The sequence below is a fragment of the Petaurus breviceps genome, unplaced genomic scaffold (genome assembly GCF_028583685.1).
Source record: "Petaurus breviceps papuanus isolate PSGF00001 unplaced genomic scaffold, PetGlider_PUasm1.0 208, whole genome shotgun sequence".
NCBI classification, from domain to species: Eukaryota; Metazoa; Chordata; class Mammalia; order Diprotodontia; family Petauridae; genus Petaurus; species Petaurus breviceps.
The window spans coordinates 5498408-5524587 of NW_027185852.1; the positions used below are offsets into that span (position 1 = coordinate 5498408).

Consider the following 26180-nt stretch of genomic DNA (forward strand, 5'->3'; position numbering starts at 1 on the left):
GAGCGATGCTCAACACAGTGAACGGTGTATGGCCAGCTCCCTCATCTACAGGTGTATAGATACATGTAGGTAGGTGTGTATCAATATTTATATATGTCTCATGGTTATCTTAGTCCAGGTGACTAAGACGCCAAAGAGTTTAGCAACTAATGTGCAAGAAGAGGGACTGTTCTGTGATTAAAAAAAAATTAAAATGTGTTTTATAAGCCTTGTACCCAGTTCCAAAAACCGGCTGGGTTTATAATGGCTTGTTAAATCTACACAAGCCTCACTACCATACACCAGGGCTTCTCTCCTCCCTCCTTATTCTTCCCACCCCCTCCACACCATCCTCACTCTATTCCTCCTAAATTTACTAGTCTAGCAAAACACAGAATCTGTCTGCCATAGACACTATCGGAGCACTCTCAGAGACTTGGATTCTAATTAAAACCAACTCCAAGGAGGTAAAATCTACTTGCTTCTTTATTATTCCCATGGCCTACTTTAAGCTGGCCCTCTTTGATTATTATATTTTTGGATCCTGGAATATTCCAGAGCTTACTCTCATGGCTGTTTACCAGGTAGTGCAATCAGGTACTCACTGAAAAATTGACACACAACAACATTAGTAGTTCTCATCTATGCAATCAATCAATCCAATTTTTCTAAACTCATGAGTTGCCTTCATCAATCCCAGCTGAACTACCTTGTCACTCCTTCTTTCTTCTTGGTTGCTTTTTCCAGTGTGCAACATTCACTAAGACGCTGTTTAATGAACTGCATAAGAGCTTGGTAAATTCTTTTCCACTGGGTTAATGCTTCCATTTTTCTTCTTTCTACCTCAAACACAGAAGATTAACTCAAGGCACTGGCCAAAGGCTTGAATGTTGGTATACTAGCAACAGTAGAGGTGTTGGCCGGAATGACACAGTGCTGGTGAGGGCTAAGCAGGGGACCTTCGGGGCCCTCTTGCTGGCCCGGGACCAGTGGTAGTATCTGTCAGTGATATTTATAAGAAGCTCCAGAAGGCCATACCAGAAGGCCATAAGGTCCCTTTATGACCCTTTCCTCCACCCTTTCTTTCTCAGACTCAGTTTGCCTACCAATGAGGCCATATTTGTGAGTTCAGTTTTTTGGTAGAAAGGATTCTATGAGATCCACAAGGGTCACTGAGAACACGATTGTAGAGATTCCACAAAATAGTGACAGTTCATTTTATTTGGCTCTAGGTTGTAGGGGGTGTGAGTCATAGCAAAGAAAATTAAGCTCTGGACGGGCATATCAGAAACTACCATTTGATTGGGATGCAGATTTAGCTAGTTCCTCATGGAGAACTCCTCCAGTAAGCTGCCATCTTAATTTTGTGGTCCTTACTAACCATACACACTCTGTGTGCCACGCCCCCTGTCACACCGCAGCTCAGTCGGGCATCAGGAATGCCCATTTACCGCTGCAGGAGGACTATTTTAGAACTGACTCCTCACAGTTAGACCAGGTGACAGCTTCTCTTGCCAAGAAATACCATTTCAGCTCTTGGGAGAGTAACTTATTTTAATAGACCCTACAAAAATACATATCCTCATTGGACATAGGAAAACAGTTCATTTACAAATAGCGTCCTCAGAGCTGTGGTGACAGTATGCGATGCGCCTGTGAGAATGCATATGAAACAGCAGCTTGGAAAGTCAATGGGGATCTTGGGTTGCTCCTAAAGAGCCATGCTGACACAAGAAGGAACACGGACATGGCAAGCTCTGTAGGCTTGTCCTGGAATTTCCAACGGGGTATCTTAAATAAGTGGGTGATTAAAAACACAAAGAATATTAAAAAGGATTATAAAATGGATCATTTCCCCATCACTTGTACTACAAAATATCTATAATTTAAAAATCCCCAAACTCCCCCGATCAGCTTGTCCTTCTCTCTGTCCAGTGGTAAAGGAATGCCAATGTTCTGTACCATTACTTCTGGAGGAAGAAAATACAAATGCTTAAACATTTGGACCAGTAGCAGTTGAGATAAATATGGGATTGTTTCTAGCCCTGGTCAAAAGGCAAGCTCTGAGATGAATCTTACAGCAGACCACAGCTCTGGGATAACACATTGGAAGTTTATATTGAATGTGAGAGTTCAAATATAGCTCCTATCAATGGCTCTCTGCTAAACAATCCTTCTCAGGGGTGAAGTTTATCAATCCCCAAAGTGCATTGAAATGACAAAAGCAGCAAACCCGCTGATGCAACACGCGAGGAAATTCCACACCAATAGCAAGATGAACCACAGGGGCTACTGTTTATAATTAGAGAAACCTGAAAAAAACCAAGCGACTTTCCTGCCACCCATCACTCACTGCTTATATTTGTGGAGAATCATGGTTCCCGCCAATAGCCTTTTGTCCATTTCCCAACTTTGCACGTATTGTAATCAGCGGAAGGCATTGAGCAAGTTCCATTAATTTTGTACTGACTCTTAATATTCAGGTCCCAGAGATGAAAGGCTAATTTATGAAACATTTCACTCTTTATGGTGAGAATTTAGCAATGAATATGGAACCAAATATAAACACTGTATACCATATGTACAGTTACTTTCATAAGGCATTATCATGTATTTTATTGAAAAAGATTCAACATAGTAAAGTCTTATTTTAAGATATATTTTCTTTCTCAATCCGAGGTGTTTAGTTTATGAAAATATCATTTTATCTATATTCTTTTTGAATATATGCCAACATATAACTTGTGCTAGAAATATTTTATGGGAATTACAATTCTTTATATCTGTATTTTCTATAGAAAGGCATATACAATTTTGAGGCAGTGTTTCTGATGGAGAGCGGAATTCTTAAAGAGCTTGTGTGTGCTTCCGTGCTCTGAAATTATAGGAAATCCACTTTGAGAAGAAACTAATTTGATAAAAAAAAAATGAAATGAAACAAAAACCCCGCACCAATGCCCAGCCAGAGGCTGACAGTGAGAACTAATACATCACCACGTGAACGTCTTATTTATAGAATGAACATTTTTAAGGAGGATCAGTACTGACATACAGTATTATACATTTGGCACTAACGTTTGCCATTGGTCCAGCAATTGGCAAAAATGTCTTCCTATGTATAAATTTATCTTTGAACATTAGGTCTGATTAGACGAATCTTCACTATTTATAAAAAATATTTAGACAGTAAGCTCACGCTGAATAACTAGGTCTACTGTGTTCTGGAAACTCTTCAGGAGTAAGACTGCTTTCTCATGTTCCATATGCACGAAACTGTGTCCATTTGCCTGGAAACACACAAATGAAACAGCATAATCAGCATCGAATACTAAGCTGTTGTTCTCTATTATTTCTAAAAAGCAACAAAAATCAAATAGAAATCAACAGAACATTTTATCATGGGAGAGGCTTATTTTTTAAGCCTACCCTGAGATAGTAATGAAGATATGCAAATGATCTTTGTTTCATTGAAAGAGGTTTAGCACCATTAATTTCTTCACAATACTCCAAATTTTAAAAGTCACTAATGCAGCTGAGGTGTTCACATACACATGGATGATTTAGACAAAAGGTGGTGATCTGTTTGGTGTCTGGAGGATCTGAAAGGGGGAGGAGTTGCCCACTTGGGGTTGTACTGATGAGACATGATACTTCATGGTGACCAAATCTTTCACCTGGGCAATGTAGAGAGGCTGCCTATCTTGACTGAAGACACTTATTTCTGCCCAGGGCAGATGAGAACAGAGTTTAAGTCCTGACTTTTGGATTTATAGAGCAATGACTGATTTCAGCTAGGTTTGCTGGGAGTCATAACTGCTGGGTTGTATCCCTGTGTCATCAGACATCATTTTGATTACTTCAGGTCATGGTGTGAAGGAACCGGACTGATTCCAATCATGTTTCATATAGGAGTGTTTTTGTCATTAGCCCACAGCAGAGAAAGTCTCACAAATATTGGTCACATAGGATCTCATTGACATGAAAATCACAGAGAAAGCACAATATTATTTAACTATACTGGAAAACCTTGCTGTCTGAAAGTCAATTTTCATTGTGTTTGTAGACATAGCTTGGTCAATTTAGCTTAAATAAATGCTTATTTTGATTAAAGAAATCAGGCACACTGGTGTTTGGCCTTGCACAACCTTAAAGAACAAGGCAATTGTTTGCATTTCTCACTTTGTGGTTGGCTGGGTTGGTCTTGTGTATACAAAGCTTTTGTTATGATACTCTTACCACCTTTTGTGATCCATTAAAATAGGATTAATATTTTTCATAACTACTCAAATGTTACACTGCTTTGGGCATTCTCATGACAAAACAATAACATGTCAGAAGTACTACTGGATAACACTTTCATGAGGTCCCTCTGTCTCATTAATTAAAACTTGGTGGTCAAGAGCATGATGGAGGCATTACTTGGGAACATCAAGCCCCTTGACCCATAAGGTAACACTGAGAAACAAACATAGAAGAAGAAAACTTAGAAATAAGGAAATGATGGTTTAGAATCAAAGTACCTGTCAAGTGTGCTTCCCACAAGGACCTTTATTTAATGTAAGAAACAAGAGAATTTGGCATGATAGTAGCTGAGGCAGGTGTAGAAAACAAATAACAGAGTAGTCCTTTGGCTATTGGGCTCCTATGCCCAAACTTCTTGCCCTAAGTTGTATTAATAAGCAGACAATTGGGCTCATTCACTTTTCCTTCAAGTAAGACCAAGATGTGGTTTGGAGAATTGAGCTAATTGGTTTTCTGTTACCTGACCTGGGCACAGGGGTTTGTTGAGACCTGAGGGGGGTGATTTACTAAGATCTCTACTTTCCCCCTTGTAGGGACATCATGAAAAAGGTCCATCTCTTCTCTTTGCTTCAGTAAAATGCAAAGTTGGTGAAAATAATCTTTTTAGTCACAGTTTTGGGAGAACTCTGTCCTGACTCTATTATTTGACAAGAGATACCTGTGCATCTGCTCTATAGAAACTAAATTGAATAAATGTGGGCTCCTAAATGTCAAATTTGGTGAGTAATTCTGAAATCTCCCAGGTAAGGGTCATATTTTAAGGGTACAGTCTTCAATAAATTTCATTTATTGCTAATGAAGTTGATGAGATACAATCCCATTTTAAAACAATTTTGATAAGTACCTTCTCTATAGAGGGTGAAATTTAGATAAGCTCCATTTCTGCCTTCATGGATCTTGTAGTCTAATAAGTGATATCAATAAATCCTATATTCAATATTCCATTTTTATCAGTTATTTGTTAAGTGTCTGCTAAGTATCAGGCACAAATTAAGCAATAGTTATACAAAGAAAGGGAAAAAAATCCCAGCCCCTGTTTTTTTTTTTTGAGGGGGGAAGGCAGGGTGATTGGGGTTAAGTGACTTGTCCAAGGTCACATAGCTAGTAAGTGTGAAGTCACTGAGGCCGGACTTGAACTTGGATCCTCCTGATTCCAGGACCATTGCTCTATTCACTGCAATACCTAGCTGCCTCCAGTCCCTGTTCTTAAGAGACTCATGGCCTAATGAGGGAGAAAATATACAAACAACTATGTGCAAACAAGATAGATAGAAGATAAATTGGGGATAGTCAATGAAGGAAAGGTACTAGAATTAAGGGAGATTTTAGCTGGTACTTGAAGGAAGCCAGGTAGTGGGGATGAAAATTCCAGGTATGGACAGTCAGTGAAAATACATGGAGTCAGGAGATAGAGTGTCTCATGTGAAGAACATCCAGGAGGATGTGTCACTGGATCAAAAAGTATGGGAAAGAGGACTGGGGGGAAGGGTCATGTATGAGAAGAAGAGGAAGGAGTCAGACTATGAAGCCCCCAAAAGAATTTTGTATTTGATCCTGGAGCTAATAGTGAGTTACTTGAATTTGTTGAATGAGAACATGGGAGACATCGTTAGATCCACCTGAGGAAGATCAGTTTGACAGGTGAGTTGAGCATTGCCTGGATTACGGAAAAGACTTGAGGCTGGGAGACCCAGCAGCAGGCAATTGCAGAAATATAGACATGAGGTGAAGAGGTCCTTGAACAAGGTGGCAGCAGTGGAGAAGGAATGTGTAAGAGATGTTGTATAGGTCAAATCAACAGGACTTGGTAATTGATTGTATATGGAGGGAGCAAAGCAGAGAGGGAAAAAGAGAAAGAGAGGAAGGGAGAGGGGGAGAATCGAGGATGATACTTAGACTGAGAACCTGGATAACTAGAAGGATGGCAGTACCCTTGATAGTAATAGGAAAGTGAGAAAGAGGGAAGAGCTTTTGAGGAAAGATAGAGTTCAGTTTTGGACATGCTGAATTTAAGATATCAACAAGACATCCAATTTAACTTACATTAGAGAATTGGTGATGTGAGACTAGAGTTCAGAAGAGAAGATAGGGCTGGATAAATAGATTTGGGAATCATCAACATGGAGATGGTAATTGAATCTGTGGAAATCACCAAATCAAATAACATAGAGGGGGAAGGGAAGAACACTCAGGACAGAGCCTTGAGAGACACCCACTATTAGTGGGCATGACCTTTATGAATATCCAGCAAAAGAAACTAAGAAGGAATGCCCAGACATGTAGGGGAGAGAGGAGTGAGTAGTGTCTTAAAAACCTAGAGAGAGGATGGTATCAAGAAGAAAATGATTAACAGTGCCAAAGACAGCAGGACATTAGATTTGGCAGTTAAGACATCATTATGAAAACTTTGGGGAGGGCACTTTTAGTTGAATGGTGGGTCTGGAAACCAGAATGCAGAGAATTAAGAAACGAGTGAGAGTGGAGACCCCTAATATAGATCTCCTTCTCAGGGAGTTCAGTCACAAAAAGGGAAAGAGATGGGACGACATCTGGTGGGGATGGATGGATCAAGCCATGGTTTTTGGAGGATGATGGAGACACAAACACTTTATAGGCAGTAGGGAAGTAGATAGGAAAGGCTGAAGATGAGTAGGGAGAGACAGTGAGGGACTATTAATAGAGTGTATCATCTGCTGGAGATGGCTATAATGAACTTGAAGGCTACTCGGAGAAACTTCAGGGCTTCATCACAATTACATCTTGAATACCTTAAGGTATTGTTAGACTCAAAATAACTTGGGAATTGGAGGATGCGGTGCAACTCTAATCCCCCATCTACCCACAACAGGGACTGAGATCTCCGGTAAGCAGCAAATGGCTCCCAAGTAACCACAAATCTGCTATTGTGGCATAATTCTTTTTCTTCTTTCAAAGATCTTTGCTTATGGCTGGAATGTCTTATTCTATGATGATTCTTTGTTTACAAATTATCCCTCCACAGCACACAGCAGAAGAATCTCTCATCTGGCAGCACAAGTCCCTGTGTTTACTCCCACGTGGAGTCTTCTACCAGGCACGGCAAGGAAAAGCCTTGAATTGGGTTGTGGCTCTTTTGGACACTGACAGGACCAGCAACAGAAGAAGGCTGGCTTCTGGTTTGGTTTGTTCTTGTGAACCTCTATTGATCTGCTGTGATTGGCCACCCTAAAGTCTAACATATATCATTGTTTTGCTGGGTGAAGGCTTTCCACTGCTGCATGGGTAATTCTGGGGCTTGAAGTGAGACAGAAATATCAGTCATTATTATTCATTTCTCCCTCCTAGACCCTATTTACTCCCCAACTGTTAATTTTATGGTTAGAATTTTTGGGTAATTTTATCCAATTTATAATTTTATTTTTGTGCTGTCAAATGACAAGGGCAGATTTTGCTTGTGCTTGTGTGTGTGTGTGTGTGTAAAAGAACTAATTCCTTATTATCAATATCTGTAAATTTCTTGCTAATCTAGATTCAAGGGTTATATATGCTTTCTGGTGATGAATTTACAAAGAGATGGTCTCACCATGGTTTTGCCCCAGTCTTGCTCTGAACAACCTTTCTACCTGTGCCCTGGACCTATCTCCTTTCTCCATCATCCAGTCCCCCCCCTTTTTCTTCTCTCTTCATTCTCTCTCTCTACACTGGTTCCAATCCTTCTCTTTTCCTCCACCTTGAAGCAAATATAACGTTTCTCTCTTCTATAAAACCCTTCCATCAACTCAATGACTCCCCTTCCATTGACTGTGCTTGATTGCCTCCACTTCCTGGACACACACTTACTGCCCAACCACTTGGATCCTGGCTTCTGTACCCAATGCTCTGCTGAAAGTGTTCCTTCAAAATTCACCACTGATGAGCTTCTTGCTAAAGCCAATGTTCTTGCTCCTCATCCTCTTTGATTTCAGTGTAAATAAAGAAATTGACACTGTTATCCTCTCCCTTCCACCTTTCTTGACACTATTTCCTGGGGTGTTTTTTTTCTTTTTTTCTTAGCAATCGGGGTTAAGTAACTTGCTCAAGGTTACACGGCCAGTTATTTCTGGGTATGGTGCTGAGTGTCTGAGCCCGGGATTCGATCTCTAGGTCATCCTGACACTGGAGCTGGTGCTCTTACTCGCTGAGCCACCTGGCCGCCCCTAAGCAATTGGGGCTAAGTAATTTGCTCAAGGTTACATGGCCAGGTGTTTCTGGGTGGAGCTAAGTGTCTGGGCCCGGGATTCGATCTCCAGGTCATCCTGGAGCTGGTGCTCTTACTCGCTGTGCTACCTGGCCGCCCCAACCTGGGGTGGTTTTTGTGACACAAAACTCTCAGGTCACTTTCTACTTTTCTGCTTACGTTTCTTCTCCCTGCCCCCTAAATGTAGATATTCCCCAGAGCTCTTTTTTCAGACTTCTTTCCCTCCCTTTTTTTCTTTATAGTCACAGAACTATACACTCAGAGCTGTAAGGGACATTTGCAATCATTTAGTTCAACCTTCTGGGCAAATCGTTTAGCACCTTTTGCCTATTTCCTCATATGTAAAATGAGCTGGAGAAGGAAAGGGAAAACCTCTCTAATATCTCTGCCAAGAAAACCCAAGATCAGGGCACGACTGACAAACAACTGAGCAATGACAACCACAGAATTCAACTTTCTCATTTTCCAGATGACAACGGGAGTTAAGATCTAGGTCTAACCCTGGATAGGACCTCAGCCATTGTCTAAGACAACCTCTTCATTTTACAGAGGAGGAAACTGAGTCACAGGAAAGTGAGTGACCCAGACAGTAAGCATCAAAGGCAGAATTTGAACCTACGTCCTCTGACTCCAGTGCCGCACACAGCTGATGCATCTCTGGTTACAGAAAGAACTTGCAGATGTGATCAATGAGCCACTGCCTGCAATATCTACTGTGGCAAACAGAGAGAGACCAGGCCAAAAACAGATGTGACAAACAGCAATCTAGAAAACTTCACTCTGAGTCTTGGGAGCCTTCTAGAGAAGGCTGTTATAGATATGGCTCATGGACATCTGGAGAAGTCAATGGCGATCATAAAAGCCAGAAGGATTGCGTGAAGAACAGGTCATGCCAGACAGGCCTCATCTTCTGTTTTGGCAAAATTATTAGTCTGGCACATCAGTAAATGTAGAGAGAGTTTAGCTAAGTTTTAGCAAAGCATTCGATAAAATCTTTTGTATTGTTATTGCACGGATTGCTGTGGACTCGTTAAAATGGATTTTGAACTGGCTGAACATCTGCAGTCAGAGAGCAGTCAGTAACGGTGGAACACCAGCTTGGCAGGAGTGTACAGTGAATTGCCCTAGGCATCGTGCTTGGCCTTGGGCAGTCCAGCATTCTTAGTGAAGGCTTGGGCAAAGACATCAAGTCTGCCTGTGACACAAAAGCTGGGGGAAAGAACTGAGCCAAACTGGAGAAAATCACCGAAGTGTGCGAGCTGGGTTCACTGGGCCAAGGCAGGCCTTTTAGACCCCCCTGAACACTTCTCTATCCTCTTTACAACAAGGGGTTTTCCAAACTTTGTCATTCCCCCCTCAAACCTCCCTTGGTACACTCTTCACCAACTTTTTCTGTTGAGAACTTTGCCTTACATTTCATAAAAAATAGTTGAGGGCGTTCCCTGAGAACTCTCTCTTCTCCCGCCTTCCTCATCTTTTATCACTTAGATACCTTCTGCCACCATCTCCTGTCTCCTGTGAAGAGCTGTTCCTTCTCTTAGCTAAGTGATCTCATTACATCCCAAGCAATCCTATCCCCTCCCATCTTCTATAGCAGACTGCTTCCTCTATCCCCCTCCCTCTCACTTGTCTTCGATTTTTCCCTGTCTGCTGTCTGCTTCTCTACTGCCTACAAACATGCCTGTGGCTTTTCCAATTAAAAAAAATCCTCCTTTGATCTGATAACTATTGTCCCATCTCTCTTCGGCCTTTTGTGGCTTTGAGAAGGCCATCTATCTGTCTGTCTACACTAGGTATCTCTACTTCTCTCACTCTCTTCGTAATCCTCTGCAGTCCGGCTTCCAGCCCCATCATTAGACTAAAACTGCTCCCTCCAAAGCTCTGCTAACTGATCTCTCAGTGGCCCAATCTAATGGCCTTTTATGAACTCTCCTCCTTGATCTTTCTGCATTCTCCACACTGTTAATCACTTTCTCCTTGCTATCACCCTCTTTCTAGGTTTTCTCGACACTGCTTTCTCCTCATTATCTTCCTACATGCCCGGGCATTCCTTCTCAGTTTCCTTTGCTGGCTCTCATAAAGGTCATGCCCATGAACAGTGGGTGTCCCTCTATACTATTTGATTTGGTAATTTCATCAATTCCCACATTACTAATGACTATCTCTATATTGATGATTCCCAATTCTATCTATCCAGCCTTAACTTCTCTTTTGACCTCCAGTCTCACATCACCAATTCTCTGTGCAAGTCTCAAACTGGATTGTCTTGTTGTTAAATTCATCATGTCCAAAACAGAACCCATTATTTCTCCCCCAAACTCTCTTGTCTTCCTAACTTTACTCTCAAGGGCACTACTATCCTTCTAGTCACTCAGGCTCACAACACAGGTGTCATTCTCAACTCTCTCTCTCTCTTCTCTCACCTCCCCCCCCCCATACAAATAGTTGTCAAGTTCTGACAATTCTACATGAGCAGTATATCTCATCTATGCCCCCTTTTATTCTCTGATACTGCTGCCACCCTACGATAGCCATTAAAGTGATTTTCCTAAAGCACAGGTCTGACCACATCACCCCCAATTCAATAAACTTCAGTGGCTCCAGAATCAAATGTAAAACCGTCTGCTTGGTATTCAAAGCCATTCAGAATTTAGCCCCCTCCTACCTTTCTATTCTTCTTACACCTTGCTCCCCACAATATATTCTTTGATCTGGCAACACTAGTGCCCTGGCTGTTCCACAGCCAAGACCCTCCATCTCCCATCTCTAAGCATCTTCTCTGGATGTTCTCCATGCCTTGAATGTTCTCTCTCCTCATCTCTACCTACTGGCTTCCCTGGTGTCCTTTAAGTTCCAACTAAAATCCCAACTTCTATAGGAACCTTTTCCAAATCCCTCTTCATTCTGGTTCCTTTCCTCGGTTATTTCCCGTTTATCCTTTATATAGGTTCTTCATCTATGTTTGCATGTAGTCTCCCCCATTAGATGGGGAGCTCCTTGAGGGCAGGGCCTGTCTTTTGCCTTTGTGTCCTCAGCACTTCATTCCATGCCAGGCACATAGAAGGTGTTTAATAGAGTTTAATTAATTGTTTGGTAGAGGTCTTCACCACCTCGAGCCTGGACTCTGCAACAGCCTGCTTAGTCAGTCCCCTTGCTTCAAGTCTCTCCCCCCCCTCCAGCGCACCATCCACTCAGTTGCCAAAGTGTTCTTCCTAAGGAGCAGGTCCGACCATTGTTGCCCCCTACTTAATAAACTTCACTCACTCCCCAGCACTCCTAGGGTCAAATGTAAAACCCTCTGCTTGGTTCTTTGAAGCCCTTCCTTAACTTTTTAGTCTTCTCACACCTTATTCCGTTCCATTTATTGACAGGTTAGAGTATGGGGCAGAATCTAATAAGATGAAACCCCAAAGAGACAAATGGAGAGTCTTACACTCGGCACAAAAATCAGCTTCCGGAGTGCAGTCAGACAGAAGTTTGCCTGAAGAAGACTTGGAGGTCTTAGTGGCATGCAAGCTCAGTAAGTTAACAGAGCGAGGTGAAAACTCCAAAAGTGCATGGCTCCTTGGCCCGCAGGAAGAGTGCCGCAGCTTCGAGGAGCACAATGCGTTCTGCCCCAGTCAGAATAGAGCTAAAACATTACAAGAAGGAAATCGAAGAGCTCCAGAGTTCCCGGACAGGGACGACCAGGCTGCCAAAGGACTCTGAGCACATGTCCCAAGAGGGTCCGTTGAAGGAACCGGAATCTACTATTTCCCGATATTTGAAAGGAGAAATTAGATCTGTTCGGTTGGCCCATCAGGCTTCAGATCCAGGAGCGAGGACTAGAAGCTGCAAAGAGACAAGCGGTGTTTCTGTGTCAGGCAAAGTTGGCCAGCAATTCGTCCTGTCCCAGAGCAGAACGGGCCGCTTGAAGATGAGAGGAGCTCCTCCTTCTTGGAGGTCTGCCAGAAGACGCGGGATGACCGCCTGTCACATACGTTGCGGTGGGAATTCCTTTCAGGTCGGGGCTGACCTACCGGAACCCCGAGGGACTTTGTGACTCTAAAAGGCTGCGGTTCACTGAAAGGCAGAGTCAGGACTCGGACCCCGATCTTCTCTGGACCCCCAGCACTTAGTAGCGTCTTGCAAAAGTACAGTAGGTGCTTAATAAATTCTTGGTGACTTGACTTGCTTTCCTATAAAAGGTGCTTTAAAAAATCCATTTAGTGACAAAGGGATAAAATCCCTCCCCTATGACAAAGAAATGAGATTGAACAAGAGAATTCAGCGCGCAGGGCGCATCTCTCTGGGCATCTTTTGCCGCATCCGCGCTTAGAGCTCTTTTTTTTCTGCGGAGAGCCCCAGAGGGCTGCTCGCTGCCTTCCTCCGAAACCAAGGTCGGTTACTGCACTGTTGAGGGTTTTCAGGGCCCTTTCTACCGAACTGGTATCTCAGTGCTTGTTTTTCCTTCTAAATCAGACTGCCTCACTCACCCCTGGGGATCCCATTCATGACCACAATTTCCAAGAATAAAACATCTGATTTCATAATTTTGTTCCCAAACCCTTAACGTAATTTGCCTGCTAGACTTCTCCCTAGGATGTCCCCTCCCCAGCACTGTGAGATCAATAGGGCCTAAAGGGAATCTTTCCTAAAGGCCAGATCCTTCTCTTAAGTCTTCTCTAAGTAGTGGCCACCTCCCGGTTAGATTCTGTTGTCCCCTAGTATGTGAAAAGGCCTTGCAGCTGTTTTTTAGCTGCTGGGTTATAAGAGGAAAGTCAAGAAGTTCTTTTGATGCTGGAGAATGTTGTTGAACAAAGACATAGGAGATCAGATCCCTTAATGGTCCGTAAGCATTTAGGAAATACCTATTAGGTGCTAAGGACTGGGGATACAAAAACAAACAAATAAACAAATAAACAAACAAAGACAGCCTCTGCCCTCAAGGACCTTAACTGTTTACAACAGGAAGACAATCCACAAAATGAAGCAGAAAAGGGAAAGGAGAGGGAGCCAGCCGGAAGGAAGGGTTTAACGGAAATGTCAGCAGCCTGGGGGTAAATGAGGAGATGTCTGAGCTCCGTCCTTACAAGGAAGTTTGGGGTTTGGAGTCCCCCTTTAATCAGTAGGACCGAAGGTGAGTAGGAAGAGTCCCAAGCTGACGGGATCTTGTAGGATGATGAGGTTATGACAAGAATGAGCTTCCTGGGGCATGGGGGAGAAGGGAGTCAGAGCATTCCCAGAGCAGGAGCAGCCCGGACAAAGTGAGGAGCATCAGGTATGTGAAGAGCAGGGCTTGGACACAAGGAGTGTCGCATGTGGAATGACTGAACGGACGGAGGAACTTGAGTCAGAGGGAAAGAGGCAGCATGTGAGTGGGGAAGCCAAGCGGTGATTCTGGCCCAAGGAGGGTGAGCATGTGTCTGGGTTTGGCCCTGGATGGTTTGGGTGTCAAAATATGTTGGACTGGGGGTGACCTCTGCTTTGCGGAAGCATGGAGAGAAAGAGTAGGTCCTTAGGATAGCTGGAGACTAGCATGCCTTAGTGGGGTTCTGAGCCCTGAGAGGAGGCAGCTTTAGACTTCAGTGCCCTCCCATACAACAACATCTCTGTTTGGGGAGCAATGCAGAGAGAGAGCCCTCCACATTATCGACCTAAAAGGCACAATTCTAGATGTCCAACCGTCTCCACATTCAGCGAGAAAAAAGAGAAGCCAGTAGGGTTTGTATAGGATGAGAATGCTTGTGATCATTCAGAGTGGGTCTATGATTCAGTGTTCTCCCTGTCACCAAATTCAAGCCTCAGTCATCCTTTATTCCTTCTTCTCTCTCCTGCCCAACATCTAGCCTACTTCCAAATTCAGTGTTGGTCCCCCTTCCATTCTCACTTCCATCGCCTTAGTTCAGACTATTGTTACCTCTTATTAGAACCACCACCTATAGCAGCTTACCTGGCCTCCTTACCTTCCATCTTCCCTTATGCCATTTAATCTATAATCATGAACAGAATAGCTTTTCTTAATGTACAGTCCCAAACAATAGCAGAGTAACATGTTTTTATATTATAGTCCCACGTCCTCCTTAATGGTCCCCCAATGTCTACAGCTTCCTTGGACTGACATTCAAGACCTTCTGTGATCTAGCTTCAACCTACCTTTCTGGCTTTACTTCATATGATTTCCCTCTACCTTCTTTCTATTATAGTCAAATTGCACTCCTCCCTTTCCCCCAAATGCATTGCCCTTTCCCCTCCTCTCTGCCTTTTGCTCACGTGATTCCCTATTTCTAGAATTCTCTTTCACTGATTCTCTTCACTCATTGGTCTGTCCACACATTCACGTGTACATAGGCATATATGAAGGTGTATGTACATTGGCCTCCCCTCTAGAATGCCCTCAACTCCTTGAGGGCAGAGACTATCACTTTGGTCTTTTTCTACCCCCAGCACTTATCACCACAGGGTCTACCTAGAATAGAGTAGGTACTTGTAAAATGTCTGCTGATTGATTGATTCTCTAGCAGCTTGTAAACTCTGAAACTCTGATTCATTCTTGTCTTCCCAGGCCCTTGTACATTGTCTTGTATGGTCTCATTTTTTTTGTTGAATTTAAATAACTTCCAATTTCTGTCTTTACTTAGCAATACCTCAAAACATTTTGAAGAATCTCACAACCATTCAGACTCAGACTAAACTCCAAAGACCACATTTGGACTCCAGATTCAGCAACCCTTTAGACAACCAGATTGGGGGACTTTTAGCTTCCAGGTCAGAAGGTCCTAAATAGAAGCCAATCAGCCAAAAGCATGTGTAATTCAGAAAGGGTATGAGACTGTTCTGATGGAACATCTTCCCCTCCCCCCCCCACCCCAAGCAGGTTTATAGAATGTCATTAACACTGACTACAATTTTGGGTTACAAACCACTTTCACTCCCAAAGGAGCCCTCTAATAGATGACCTCTAGAATTCTCACTTTGAGATCACAACTGACATCTCCTGGGAACAGCTCTAGAGGGTCATGAGCCATTACAAATGAAGCAAGCCATGCTTGCCAAGTTCCCCCAGAAGGGAGCCAGGCTACTCTTTCACTCCTCCTGCCCTCTCCTCTCTCCTTTACTGACAGTGATGAGCACCATAATTTATGTACACCATCTGGGAGAAGAGAACACAATTTCAAAGATGTTCTTTCAGGAAAAAAAAAAGAAAACAAATTTGAATGTGAATAGAAAACCTTCATCATTAAACTACCTTGTGGTGAAAGGTGCTTAATCAAAGATTTAGAGAATCTGAATACATGATGGGGGCACAGCGGATGGAGCCTGGATGTAGACTCAGGAACACCTGAATGTAAATCCTAATCCTGAGCCTTACTGTCTGTAACTTACCCTATCTAACTTACCCTGGATAAGTCACTTAACATCTCTGTTTGCTTCAGTTTTTCCATATGTAAAGTGAGGAATATAATGGCACCTGCCTTCCAGGGCTGTGGTGAATCAGATGAAATAATATTTCTGAAGCTCTTTGTAAACATTAAAGCAGCCTATAAAAGCTTTTCTGATGAGCAAAAACTCTGTCATAACTAAACTCACAATAATAAACTATAAACATTGAGGACAATAGTTTGGCATGCAGGTCTCTAAAAGAGTTTTAGTTTTTGGCAAAACTGGGATCCTGAAAAAAATCAAAAGAAAATATACCTGCCATTTTTCTTGCTTTCCTGAATATTTAGGCAGTTGTGGTTGGGTGCTTCTGTTATGCTGGAGATACTGCTAGGACCATGTCCAATAGTTTAGATTTCCTCTGGGACTCAGGGGCCAATTAGTGCATTTGGAGATCCCTTGGGTAATGTGCCCAGTGAGAAGCCATCCAGCCTTCTCAGGGAGGGCCCAGGGCAGGGAGACTCACTGTCTCATGACTTAGCCCATGATGCTTGAGAGCAACCCTAGGCAAGTGAGAGGCTCCCTGGTATCTCTAGGACATTCAGAGCCCTTTTCAGACTGGACCCTTCCTTCATTCCAGGGGTTCTCTCTTTTTAAGAACCCCAACTTCTCATATGCAGTAGACCTGGCTTCCTTATTATCTCTCACATATGGTGGTCCATCTCCTGTTTCCACGTCTACATGCTGGGTCCCCTCTGTTCCTGGAACGAGCCCTGCTTCGCCTCTGCTTTTGGCTTCCTTGGCTTGCTTCAGTGCTCAGTGTGAATGCCCCAGGCTTCCCTAGCAGCTATTGACTTCCTCTAAGATTTTTGTTTTTGTTATTCAGTTTTATCCAATGTGTCATGGCCCCATTGGGGTTTTTCTTGGCAAAGGTACTGGAGTGGTTTGCCATTTCCTTCTCCAGCTCAGTTTACAGATGAGGAAACTGAGGCAAACAGGGTGAAGTGACTTGCCCAGGGTCACACAGGCAGGATTTGAACTCAGTGTTCTAGACTCTAGTAAGTGTCTGAACTCACAAAGATAAGTGCCTATTTAAAACTAGGCAAGACCCTAGAGGTCTGCTGGAGCAACCTCTTCATTTTCCTGATTTGTAACCTGCATCTTAGAGAGGTTGAGTTCCTTCCTCAGTTACCCAGAGGTAGCATCTGCATTCAGACCCTCTCCCCCCACTCTCAGCTCTCCATCTGTTAAGGTTGTGTGGATTAATATGAGGGTGGTCAATTAATGTCCATGTTGGATAATCCAGATGAGAGGCCAAGAGGTGGGTTTCTTTTTTTTTCTTTTAAAGCAATCGGGGTTAAGTAACTTGCTCAAGGTTACACGGCCAGTTATTGCTGGGTGTGGTGCTGAGAAGCTGAGCCCAGATTTGATCCAGGTCATCCCGACACTGGAGCCGGTACTCTTACTCGCTGAGCCACCTGGCCGCCCCTTTGAGGTGGGTTTCTTATGCCTAGTTTCTCCAGCATCACGAAAACCAGGATTTTAGTAAGGGGAACTACAAACGTTTAAACTAACTACTTTAATCATCGAATGATGTTAATTGGGGCAGAGAGGACAAAGAGGGACAATGGGAGTCCTTTCTGCATACTTTTTCCTCCTTATTAGGGAAACCGGATCACTAGAAGCTAGATGGCGCTGTGGATAGAGGGCTGGGCCTAGAGTCAAGAACCATGAGTTCAAATCCTGCCTCAGACAATTGCAGTTGTGTGATCTTGGGCGAGTTACCTGCCCTCAGTTTCCTCAACTGTAAAACCATGATAATAACAGCACCTCCCTCCCAGGGCTGTTGTGGGGATCGAACGAGTCCATATTTGTGAAGTCCTTGCTTAGCGCAGTGCTTGGCACAATGCAGGAGCTTAAGAAACGCTATTATTTATTTATCATGAAGTAAAGTTGACAGCAAAGAAAAACGTAGAACCATTTTTGTTTCCCATGACAAGAGAGATGTCGCGCAGTGGACAGAGAGATGACCTTGGCCCTGGAGCTCAGGATGACTCACTTCATGGCCTCAGAGAACCGGCTAAGGCTGAGAGCTGCAGAACCATGGCCAAGATGTAGATGTAGAGAAGTCACAGGTCCCTCCCCCCCAAACCAACCAACCGACACCACCCGCAAAAACAAACCCAACAAGCAACTGCTGCTCATACTCCGCGTAGGCATAACGAGTTAAAGTCGAGCTATTAGGTTAAATAAAATTCATGTCATTTTGAGAGAAATTGAGTATAAAAGTTTGACATGTTAAAAGTGAGAAATAAATGAATCTCGTAAAATGAAATTAATATCAAAGTTATCTGGGAAGGAGAAGAGCTGCTAAAATTTTTATGCCTCAACAGGATGCAATTAATGTGTTTCTAATTTTAGCTGAGATGTCAAATTCTGAAGAAGCTTCAAATCCCTTTCCAGATGCCCTGAATGTTTGTTGATGGATCGGTAGTGATTATATGCGTTCTACTATGCTAGCCCCTTGGCTGGTGACTGAGCCTGTCTCTGTTCAGAGGACCAGCCACTAAGTTTAGGGGCACTCGTTGCTACCAGGTTAGGCCTCAAGTAGTTCATTCATTATTTTTAAAAATGGAACTGAAGAAGACCTTCTCCGAAGGCATATAGTGGCCCAAATCTGCATCAGTAAAAAGAATGCCCGAGCCAGCGACATCTCAGATTCTTGAAATGTTGTATTAAGTTCCATTAAGTGATGCTTCTTGCTCTAAAAACCCTTCTTTTTCTCCCTTTCATAATTTAGAAGGAAGAGACTGAGTTGAAGGAATATTTGCAAAATGATTTGTAATTCCCAGAAAAGGCAGATCTCTTAAAATACATTCTACTATGATCGTCAAATTATAGGAAATACAATCCTTGCTTTCTTGCTCTCTCTTTTGGTGGACATATTTCAAATCCTCCCAGGCATCTTTTACTTTCTTCCTTTTGGTAAATCATTTTGTAAAGCTTCCAGAAGCCACTTGATTCTCTAGGGAGTGCTGGCTGGCCTTTGGAAAATTACCTGTAGACTTTAAGAGTTGGTTCATAAGAAGGTCCCCAGTTTGAACTTCCCAGAGAGTAAGAGATGTTTACTTTTAATTGTTTACAGATGTTTACGCTCTCGTTACGGCTTCATTTCTGCAGCCACCAACACTAGACATCTTACATCAGGAGATGGGCTCATATGAGTATGATTAACTTAAAAACAAATCATCTGGGGATACATTCCCAAAGAAATCATCCAGGTGTAGACTGGGTGCTTTTTGATTCACTCATTAACATTTTGTATCTCAAACACCCAAAGGTTTTGTCTCTTCTGGCAGATCAGCAAAAACACAGCAGGTGTGCATGAGTTCTAGGCTTGGGCTTTTAGTAACCATGGTTCCTAAACCTGATTGACAGCCAGACAAGAGAGGAAACCCTGAGAACTCGAAATAATTACAGTTTTTCTCTACATCAACTTTGTGGAATGAATTCACATTTCAGGAAGTGAATCTGATAGAGCACTATAATTAAGTACTGGGATATATTTAGGACTGACTAGATTATATTCATCAATACTGTATTGATTCCAAACTAAATCATTTTTTTCCTCTGATGAGAAATTATAAATGGAGATCACAGGTTCCCAGGAAATTCATACTCTGAAGTTCATAACTCTAAGGCTACATGTGTTGTGAGAAACTGTGAAGTCTTAATTGGAACATTCTCTTACTGTTCTTGTTAATGGTTCTGGGAAACAGCAGCTAGAATGTTGTGAAAACTTTTCAGGAACCATTTTTGCATTTTCCCAGTTCAGTGGGGCCCAGAGTTTGATAGCCTTTCCAATAATAAGGGGCAGTGAGGAAGCATCAGCTTGACCTCACACTTGATATGTTATTTGTATATAGGAAAGGGCTTTGCAAAGCTAAAGGTGCTCTGGAAATGGACATTGTAAGTGAGGATGATCATTATTAGAAAACTGAAAATAAAATTGTGGCTAAAACTTGTGTTTTGTTATGTTAAGCCAATAGGGCAGCTAGGTGGTACAGTGGATAGAACCTGGAGTCAGGAAGACTCATCTTTCTGAGACCAAGTTTGCTAGTTGTGTGACCCTGGGCAAGTCACTTCACCCTGCTTGTCTCAGTTTTCTCATCTGTAAAATTAGTTGGAGAAGGAAATGGCAAACCACTCCAGTATATTTGTCAAGAAACCCTCCAATGGGGTCACAGAGAGTCGGACACAACTGAAAAGTGACTGAACTGCAAGAATAAAATGTTAAGTTGGTAACATTTCTTCATGGAAACTACTGAATTAGGCTTGAGAAAAATGGCAGGTGAATGCTGCTAACAAAGAAACTTCCATTGGTGCCCATGACAGCTACTGGATGGCCATTAACGTCTCTACTTTACTCCTTTCACAGGGTAGAGAAAACTCCAATAACAGGCACAGATAACTGGAGAGGGAGTGCTTTAGAGTCAATGCTCTCTTTGAGAACTACACTTACCAGAAGCCTGCGTGTGATTCAGCAGCTTCTGGCACACACAGCTGGAGGTGGCGCATCCAAGAGAAAGATCGTACTCAAGAGGAGGCTAGTAGATGGGAGGGCACCTGGGGAGGAGGGGGAGAGAGACGCAGAGAGATGGGCTGCGTATGCAGCACACTTCTGGTGTGTATACAAGAAGCTCATGATGCAGGTGTCATCCCATACTTGGTGATGTTCAGGAGACTCCTATTTCCTATTGGTTTATACTTTGGAGCCTTAGCACATAAAGATGATGCGGAGACTTGGCTGAGAGATCAGTGAGAGAAGGCTTGATGCCCAGTTATGTTCTTAGCTCCGAAGTCAGGAGGGGCCCTGGAGCAAACTATCAGGAACTCCAGCCAAGTGACAGAGTCCTATGAGAAATCTTGGTATCCAGGTAAAACACAAGATAAAAGAGGGATGGAGAATCACACCCTTAGCTGAAAGATTGGGCAATCTCTCTAAGTCCCCCGGATAGCTCCAGATAATACAGAAAATACAGTCCCTTCAAAGACCTATCATCACAGCCACCTGTGGTCTTCTCTTTCCTCAAGTCTCTCTCCACTCCCTTTAGCAGAGGACCCTAACTCATCCTTGACTGAGAAAACAGAGATAATTGGCCTTGAGCTCCTTCTTCTCCTCTGTACCTCAAAAACCCTGGATTTCCTCTCTCCTTCATTACTCTAGACCCCAAAAGGGATGGTCCTCCTCCTTGGCAGTGCTGACCCTCTGTGTCTACCCTCAATCCGATTCCCATCTATGGCCTGTGAAGTCATGGACCCTTCCTAATAGTCAGACTTCTATTTACGAGCTTCTTCCTTGCTGCCCACAAACATGCCCTGTCTCCTCCATCTTTAAAATATAATCATGTGACCTCACCTTTCAAGCTATTGTTCCCTCCCGTCTGAAATTATATTGTATTTGCCTCATCAACATTTTGATTTCACATCTATGTGCACAGGTTATGTCCCCAATAGAAGGTAAGGTCCTTGAGGGCGGGGACTATTGGCTTTTTAAATGTGCATTTCTAGGATTGATCTCTTCTGATTTAGCATAGCTTAGCACAGTATCTGACACACAGGAGACTGAAGTGGCTCAGATTCTCTGGTGATCGAGAAAACCAAAGGGATGGGGAGCTATCTGAGAAAGCTCTAAGATGTCCTATCCCACCATGGCAACAGGACTCAGCTGCTTCCAGGTTGGTCCTCGAGCTCACCAACCACACATATGAACATTAAATATGACTGCCTACCTGAGCTAATGAACAAGAGGAATAATAAATCTGAGCAATCAGAATAGTAGCCATTATGAACAGTTTTCCAAGCATTCACTGATGGATTTATTCAGTGAAAGATTTTGGGGAGTTCTGTTTTAGACACAAAAGTCCAAATTCCCTAAGGCTTTCTTTGTGGGGTAGGGTTTATAGGAAGCTCAGCTTTCTTCAAAACTAACCTTTAAGGAAATCAAAACATTACTTCTCTCCTCTCATCTCCATTTTACAAGAAAGGAAGCAGAAAGGTAAAAATATTCAGCCAAGATCAAACAGTGAATAAGTGACAGGTCCACTTGTTGCACTAAGGGCTTCCACACATACAATCAGCGAGGGCTTTTTTCACTGGAATGTATTAGCTTTTATTAGAAAACAACTGATTTGTTGAAATCATTCACTTTTCAGTCAGCTGTTTTGGCATGTAGTTCTGTCTTAGAGCTCAATTTTTCCAAGTTTGTAAGTTTAAAATTTATTTTGTCACTCATTTCCAAAATTCATAAATTAGGGAACTATGAACTCTATGATTGCAGTGGCAATTTTGTCTAAGTTTTGTACCTTCCCCACTACTGACAATGATATACACACAATCCATATTTATTAACTTTAGGTACCTGTTACATAAGTAGGCACTGAAATGTCAAATTAAATTTAATATTATTTTGAATTAAGCTGAATTGAATGGAAGAAATTACCAAAATTATTTTTCATTCAGCACCAAGTGAATGAATGAAATGCCTTATGCTTTTACATTGTTTGTTTTAATGACTTGTAAAATGTTGTATGAGTAACTCATTATTCACAAATGATTTTTCCTATTATTTAGGAGATTGCATTATAATAAAATGCTACATACAGAGGCAGGAACTTTTGGGGAGGGGGTGGCTACTCTGAATCAACTTGTTCAGCACCATCACCTACCAAATGCAAGACACATTTTCTTCTGGCTTATTTTTCTTTTTGGCAACAAAACAGCTAGCCATAATGAATAGATTGTATTTAATGGAGTCTTGAAATTTGGAAAGCATTATTTATTAGACCAGTTAAGCACCAGATTGTTACTTGTATTGTGTTTTAATCTGTGACAATTCATTCTGAAAGAATGAGCTGTAGAGTGGTAGAAATCCAGTCCAGGAGCTGCTGAGGGATTTCTAGTCACTCACACTATGTATTTATGACCCACTCCTTGGGCTTTGCCAAATTCTATGAATACTGGACCACATGAAAAAAGTGAGGGGAGTGCTATGGGAAAGGTTGGGATCATTTAGAGATCACTAATATTCTGCTTTAATCCCAGGGTTGAAAAGGCCATCCATGAGGCTAGATGAGGGCTGGCTTCCTCCCAGCCCTTGGGAGATAAGATGCTTAGATACAGAAGATGTCAGTCCAGACCTGGTAACTGTTGTGGGAGTCTGGGGCCATTATCACTGAGAGAGCAGGAGAATTTATTTGTGCTTCTCTAAGCTGTGCTTCCCAATTAAAGTCTGGAGAATAGATGGTGCAGGTGTAAACAATGGCCCGAAAATGACCAATGATGTGGCCGTGACAGTGACATGGATTGTCACCCTCCTGACACACATGGCGGTGACAAACATGCCAGATCTCCTGGTTGGTTTCTGAAAGTGTAACTGGCCACTTGTGCCCGGAGAATGAATAACTCCCATGTTGTAAACACAGTGCATTTAGGTTAGGTTTGGTTGAGTTCAATATGTCCTTTTCCCTTTCATTACAGAAAAAATATTCTTCTGATGTATTAGGTCCAAATGCTTTCTACAAAAAAGATAAATAATATGGCGGGGGGGGGTTTCCTAACCAACCAGCGTTCAGAGCTGCGATGGGTTATAATTATGATTGCTTTCTCCATCTTATACTAGACATTTGCTATTGGTGAGGAAAATGCTTTGTTAATTCTAACCAATTAGTTAGTAGGAATTTATTAATTGCCTAATATGTGTCAAGCACTGTGCTATGTACCAGGGATACAAAGAGAGGCCAAAACATAGTCCCTGCTCTTGTAATGGGGGTGGGGCTGAGGTGATATGCCCAAACACCAGGGACCAAACATGTACAGGCTAGAGGGGAGGCACAAGCAGCTTGGGCCTCAGGGAAGGCCCACTGCCCAAGGTGGATGTGAGGAAGGCTTGAAGGAAGCCAGAGAAGAGATGGAGGTGAGGAGGGAGAGCACTTCAGGCATCTCATCATCTAGGCAGTCAGTGCCGCCACTCCAGGAGTTTGGAGTGGCCAGTAAGGCTCAAGGCTGGGGGCTCACTCTTCACCCCACCCCCACCTTCAGTAAGTAAGAGCACAACTTGACTGAATCAATCACAACTATGAGTGGAACACAGCCAATGGATGGGGCCTGGACACCTCAATGCCATTCAGGTGCCTAGAGGATTTCTGTTCCTAGAGGGTGAGAGATATGGGCACACTGAGGATCTGGCAGATGAAAGGAAAGAGTTGGGACATTGAGCTGGACTTGAAAGGATCAAAGTCCCAGAGGCAACCATCCAGAAGAGAAAGAAAAAGTAGGACTGAGTCATGGCTGAGAAGGGAGGGAAGGAGGATGGTGGTGGGCCCTGTAGACATTTTGGAGCAGAAGACTGAGAGCCACCTCCCTACTTGTACCCACCTCCTCCAGTGCTTGGAAATGTTCCAAGAAAAGATCGACTCTTTCCCACCTGCCTTCCTATTAATTGATACTGTAAGATACTAGGCTTGTTTCTACATCTAAACATTTAGTGTAACCTGGATATAGCCTCAATCACAAAGAATCTAGAGGTTAGTCAGAAAGAAATATAAATGTAATTAGGATGAAAAGCCAAACTCTGGCCTATATGTTAGGGATTTTCCTAACTGGAGGCTCAGACAGATTGTGATTATAATCCTAATGCCTTATATAATAAGAACTCCTTAAAGGAGCAGAGGGAAGAAGCAGCTGGGGACACTGAGGGCAGGGGACATTAGATTGCTTCCAAGCTTAGAATGAACCAAGAACCGTGACTGAGTGTCACAGAGGAAAACAAGGTGGCCGCTGTTGCTGGATTATAGATAGTGGCTGAGGGAAGTAAAGTGTTAGAAGACCAGAAAGGTAGGAAGGGGCCGGTTGTGAAGAGCTCTAAAAGCCAAATAGAGGACTTCATTTTTGATACTGGTCAAAATGGGAAGTCATTAGAGTCTATTGAGTAAGGGGTAACATGGGCTGAGCTGCACTTTAAGAAAATCTTCTTGGCAGCCAAGAAGAGGATGGACTGGAGGCAAGGAGCCCAAGGAGAAGTTTGGTTAGTACAAGAATCTAGGTGGGAGGTGATGAGGGCCCTTAAAGAGGCCTTCTCATTACTGATCCTCCACTTATCCAGTTTATATTTGTCAGGAGGAGGGGATGCTAAGCCCACAAGCCCCCATCGAGTCAAGTCAATGAGCCACAGACAAGTTGCAGCACCCTTTCCTTCCCTTCCCTTCCCTTTCCTTTTCCCTCTCCTCTCCTCTCCTGTCCTCTCCTTTCCTTTCTTTTCCTTTCCTCCTTCCTTCCCTCCCTTTTTCCCTTCCTTCATTCCTTCTTCCCTTCCTTTCTTCCTTACTTCCCTTCTTTCTTTTTCTTCCTTCCCTCCTTTCTTCCTGACATCATGGAAACAGAGGCTTAGAACCTCATTATTTGATACTTCTTTGAATGAGACACAGGTAGGTAGGTTTATAGATCTTTTCATGACACATATTTTTTGGTTTCTGTTTTTTTACTTAACCTAGAAATAATCCCAGCAATAAATATATAAATATATATGCACTGCTGTATGTCAGAATAAATAAATAAATCAGACTATGAAGACGAATATTCATGTTTCTTATTTTCTAAGTGCTTTTGATTGAAAGGCAGCAAGCTAATATGAAAGCAGACCAGCAAAGGTGAATTAAAAGGGACCCCTAGAGCCTTGGAATCATCGTTCTATATCAGACATGATTTTTTGTGACTTTTTCTTCAATTTCTTCTTCATTGTGGATATCTACCTCTAGGTTTCTTTTCTCTACCTTCACAGTGGCATAAATTTAGATTTTGGGACCTATAAGTAAAAAAGTCTGGATCCTTAGGCAAGCATTTCAGAAAGGGCCCTTTTTCTATTGCAAAATAAAGACATCTTCCCTGGAGAGTTTCCCATCATGCAAGGCAAGAATTGCCTGTGCAGTATTTGTGCCCATCTTGGATAGGAACTGAGCTCAAAGATGATGATACGGATGCACAGAGACAGCAAGATGTGTAAGGCTCCCCAGAGCATCTGACAGCTGTGGGAGTGAGTTTTACCTGCTGTGCAGACCATTAAATTAGATAAAGTCTTTCAGAAGAAGATAGGACTTTACAGAAAACTTACCTCTTGTATAGTTAAAATTTTCTTCTTTTGTGAAAACAACAACGGATATATATTTTATGGCGTTAATGCAACTTATCTAAGAGTCACAGTTAAGAAAATTAAATCCCAAACTAGTTCCCCATCTCTGGCCCAAGGCCATCAATCTAGGGGTCCTTC

General features: G+C 42.7%; 1 protein-coding gene across 4 annotated transcripts in view; it reads right to left on the reverse strand.

Moving 5' to 3' along the window:
- Window positions 1-461: 461 nt before the first annotated feature.
- The window catches only part of LOC138165242 (leucine-rich repeat-containing protein 7), a 601375-nt gene continuing 575656 nt past the window's right edge, over window positions 462-26180 (reverse strand). For 3 of the 4 annotated variants that reach the window (XM_069093366.1, XM_069093369.1, XM_069093367.1), the window contains one exon: window positions 462-3266. In XM_069093366.1, the coding sequence (XP_068949467.1) occupies window positions 3159-3266 (108 nt within the window). In that variant the 3' untranslated portion in view covers window positions 462-3158. The remainder of the gene's footprint in view (window positions 3267-26180) is intronic. The other variant, XM_069093368.1, reaches the window with a different exon arrangement.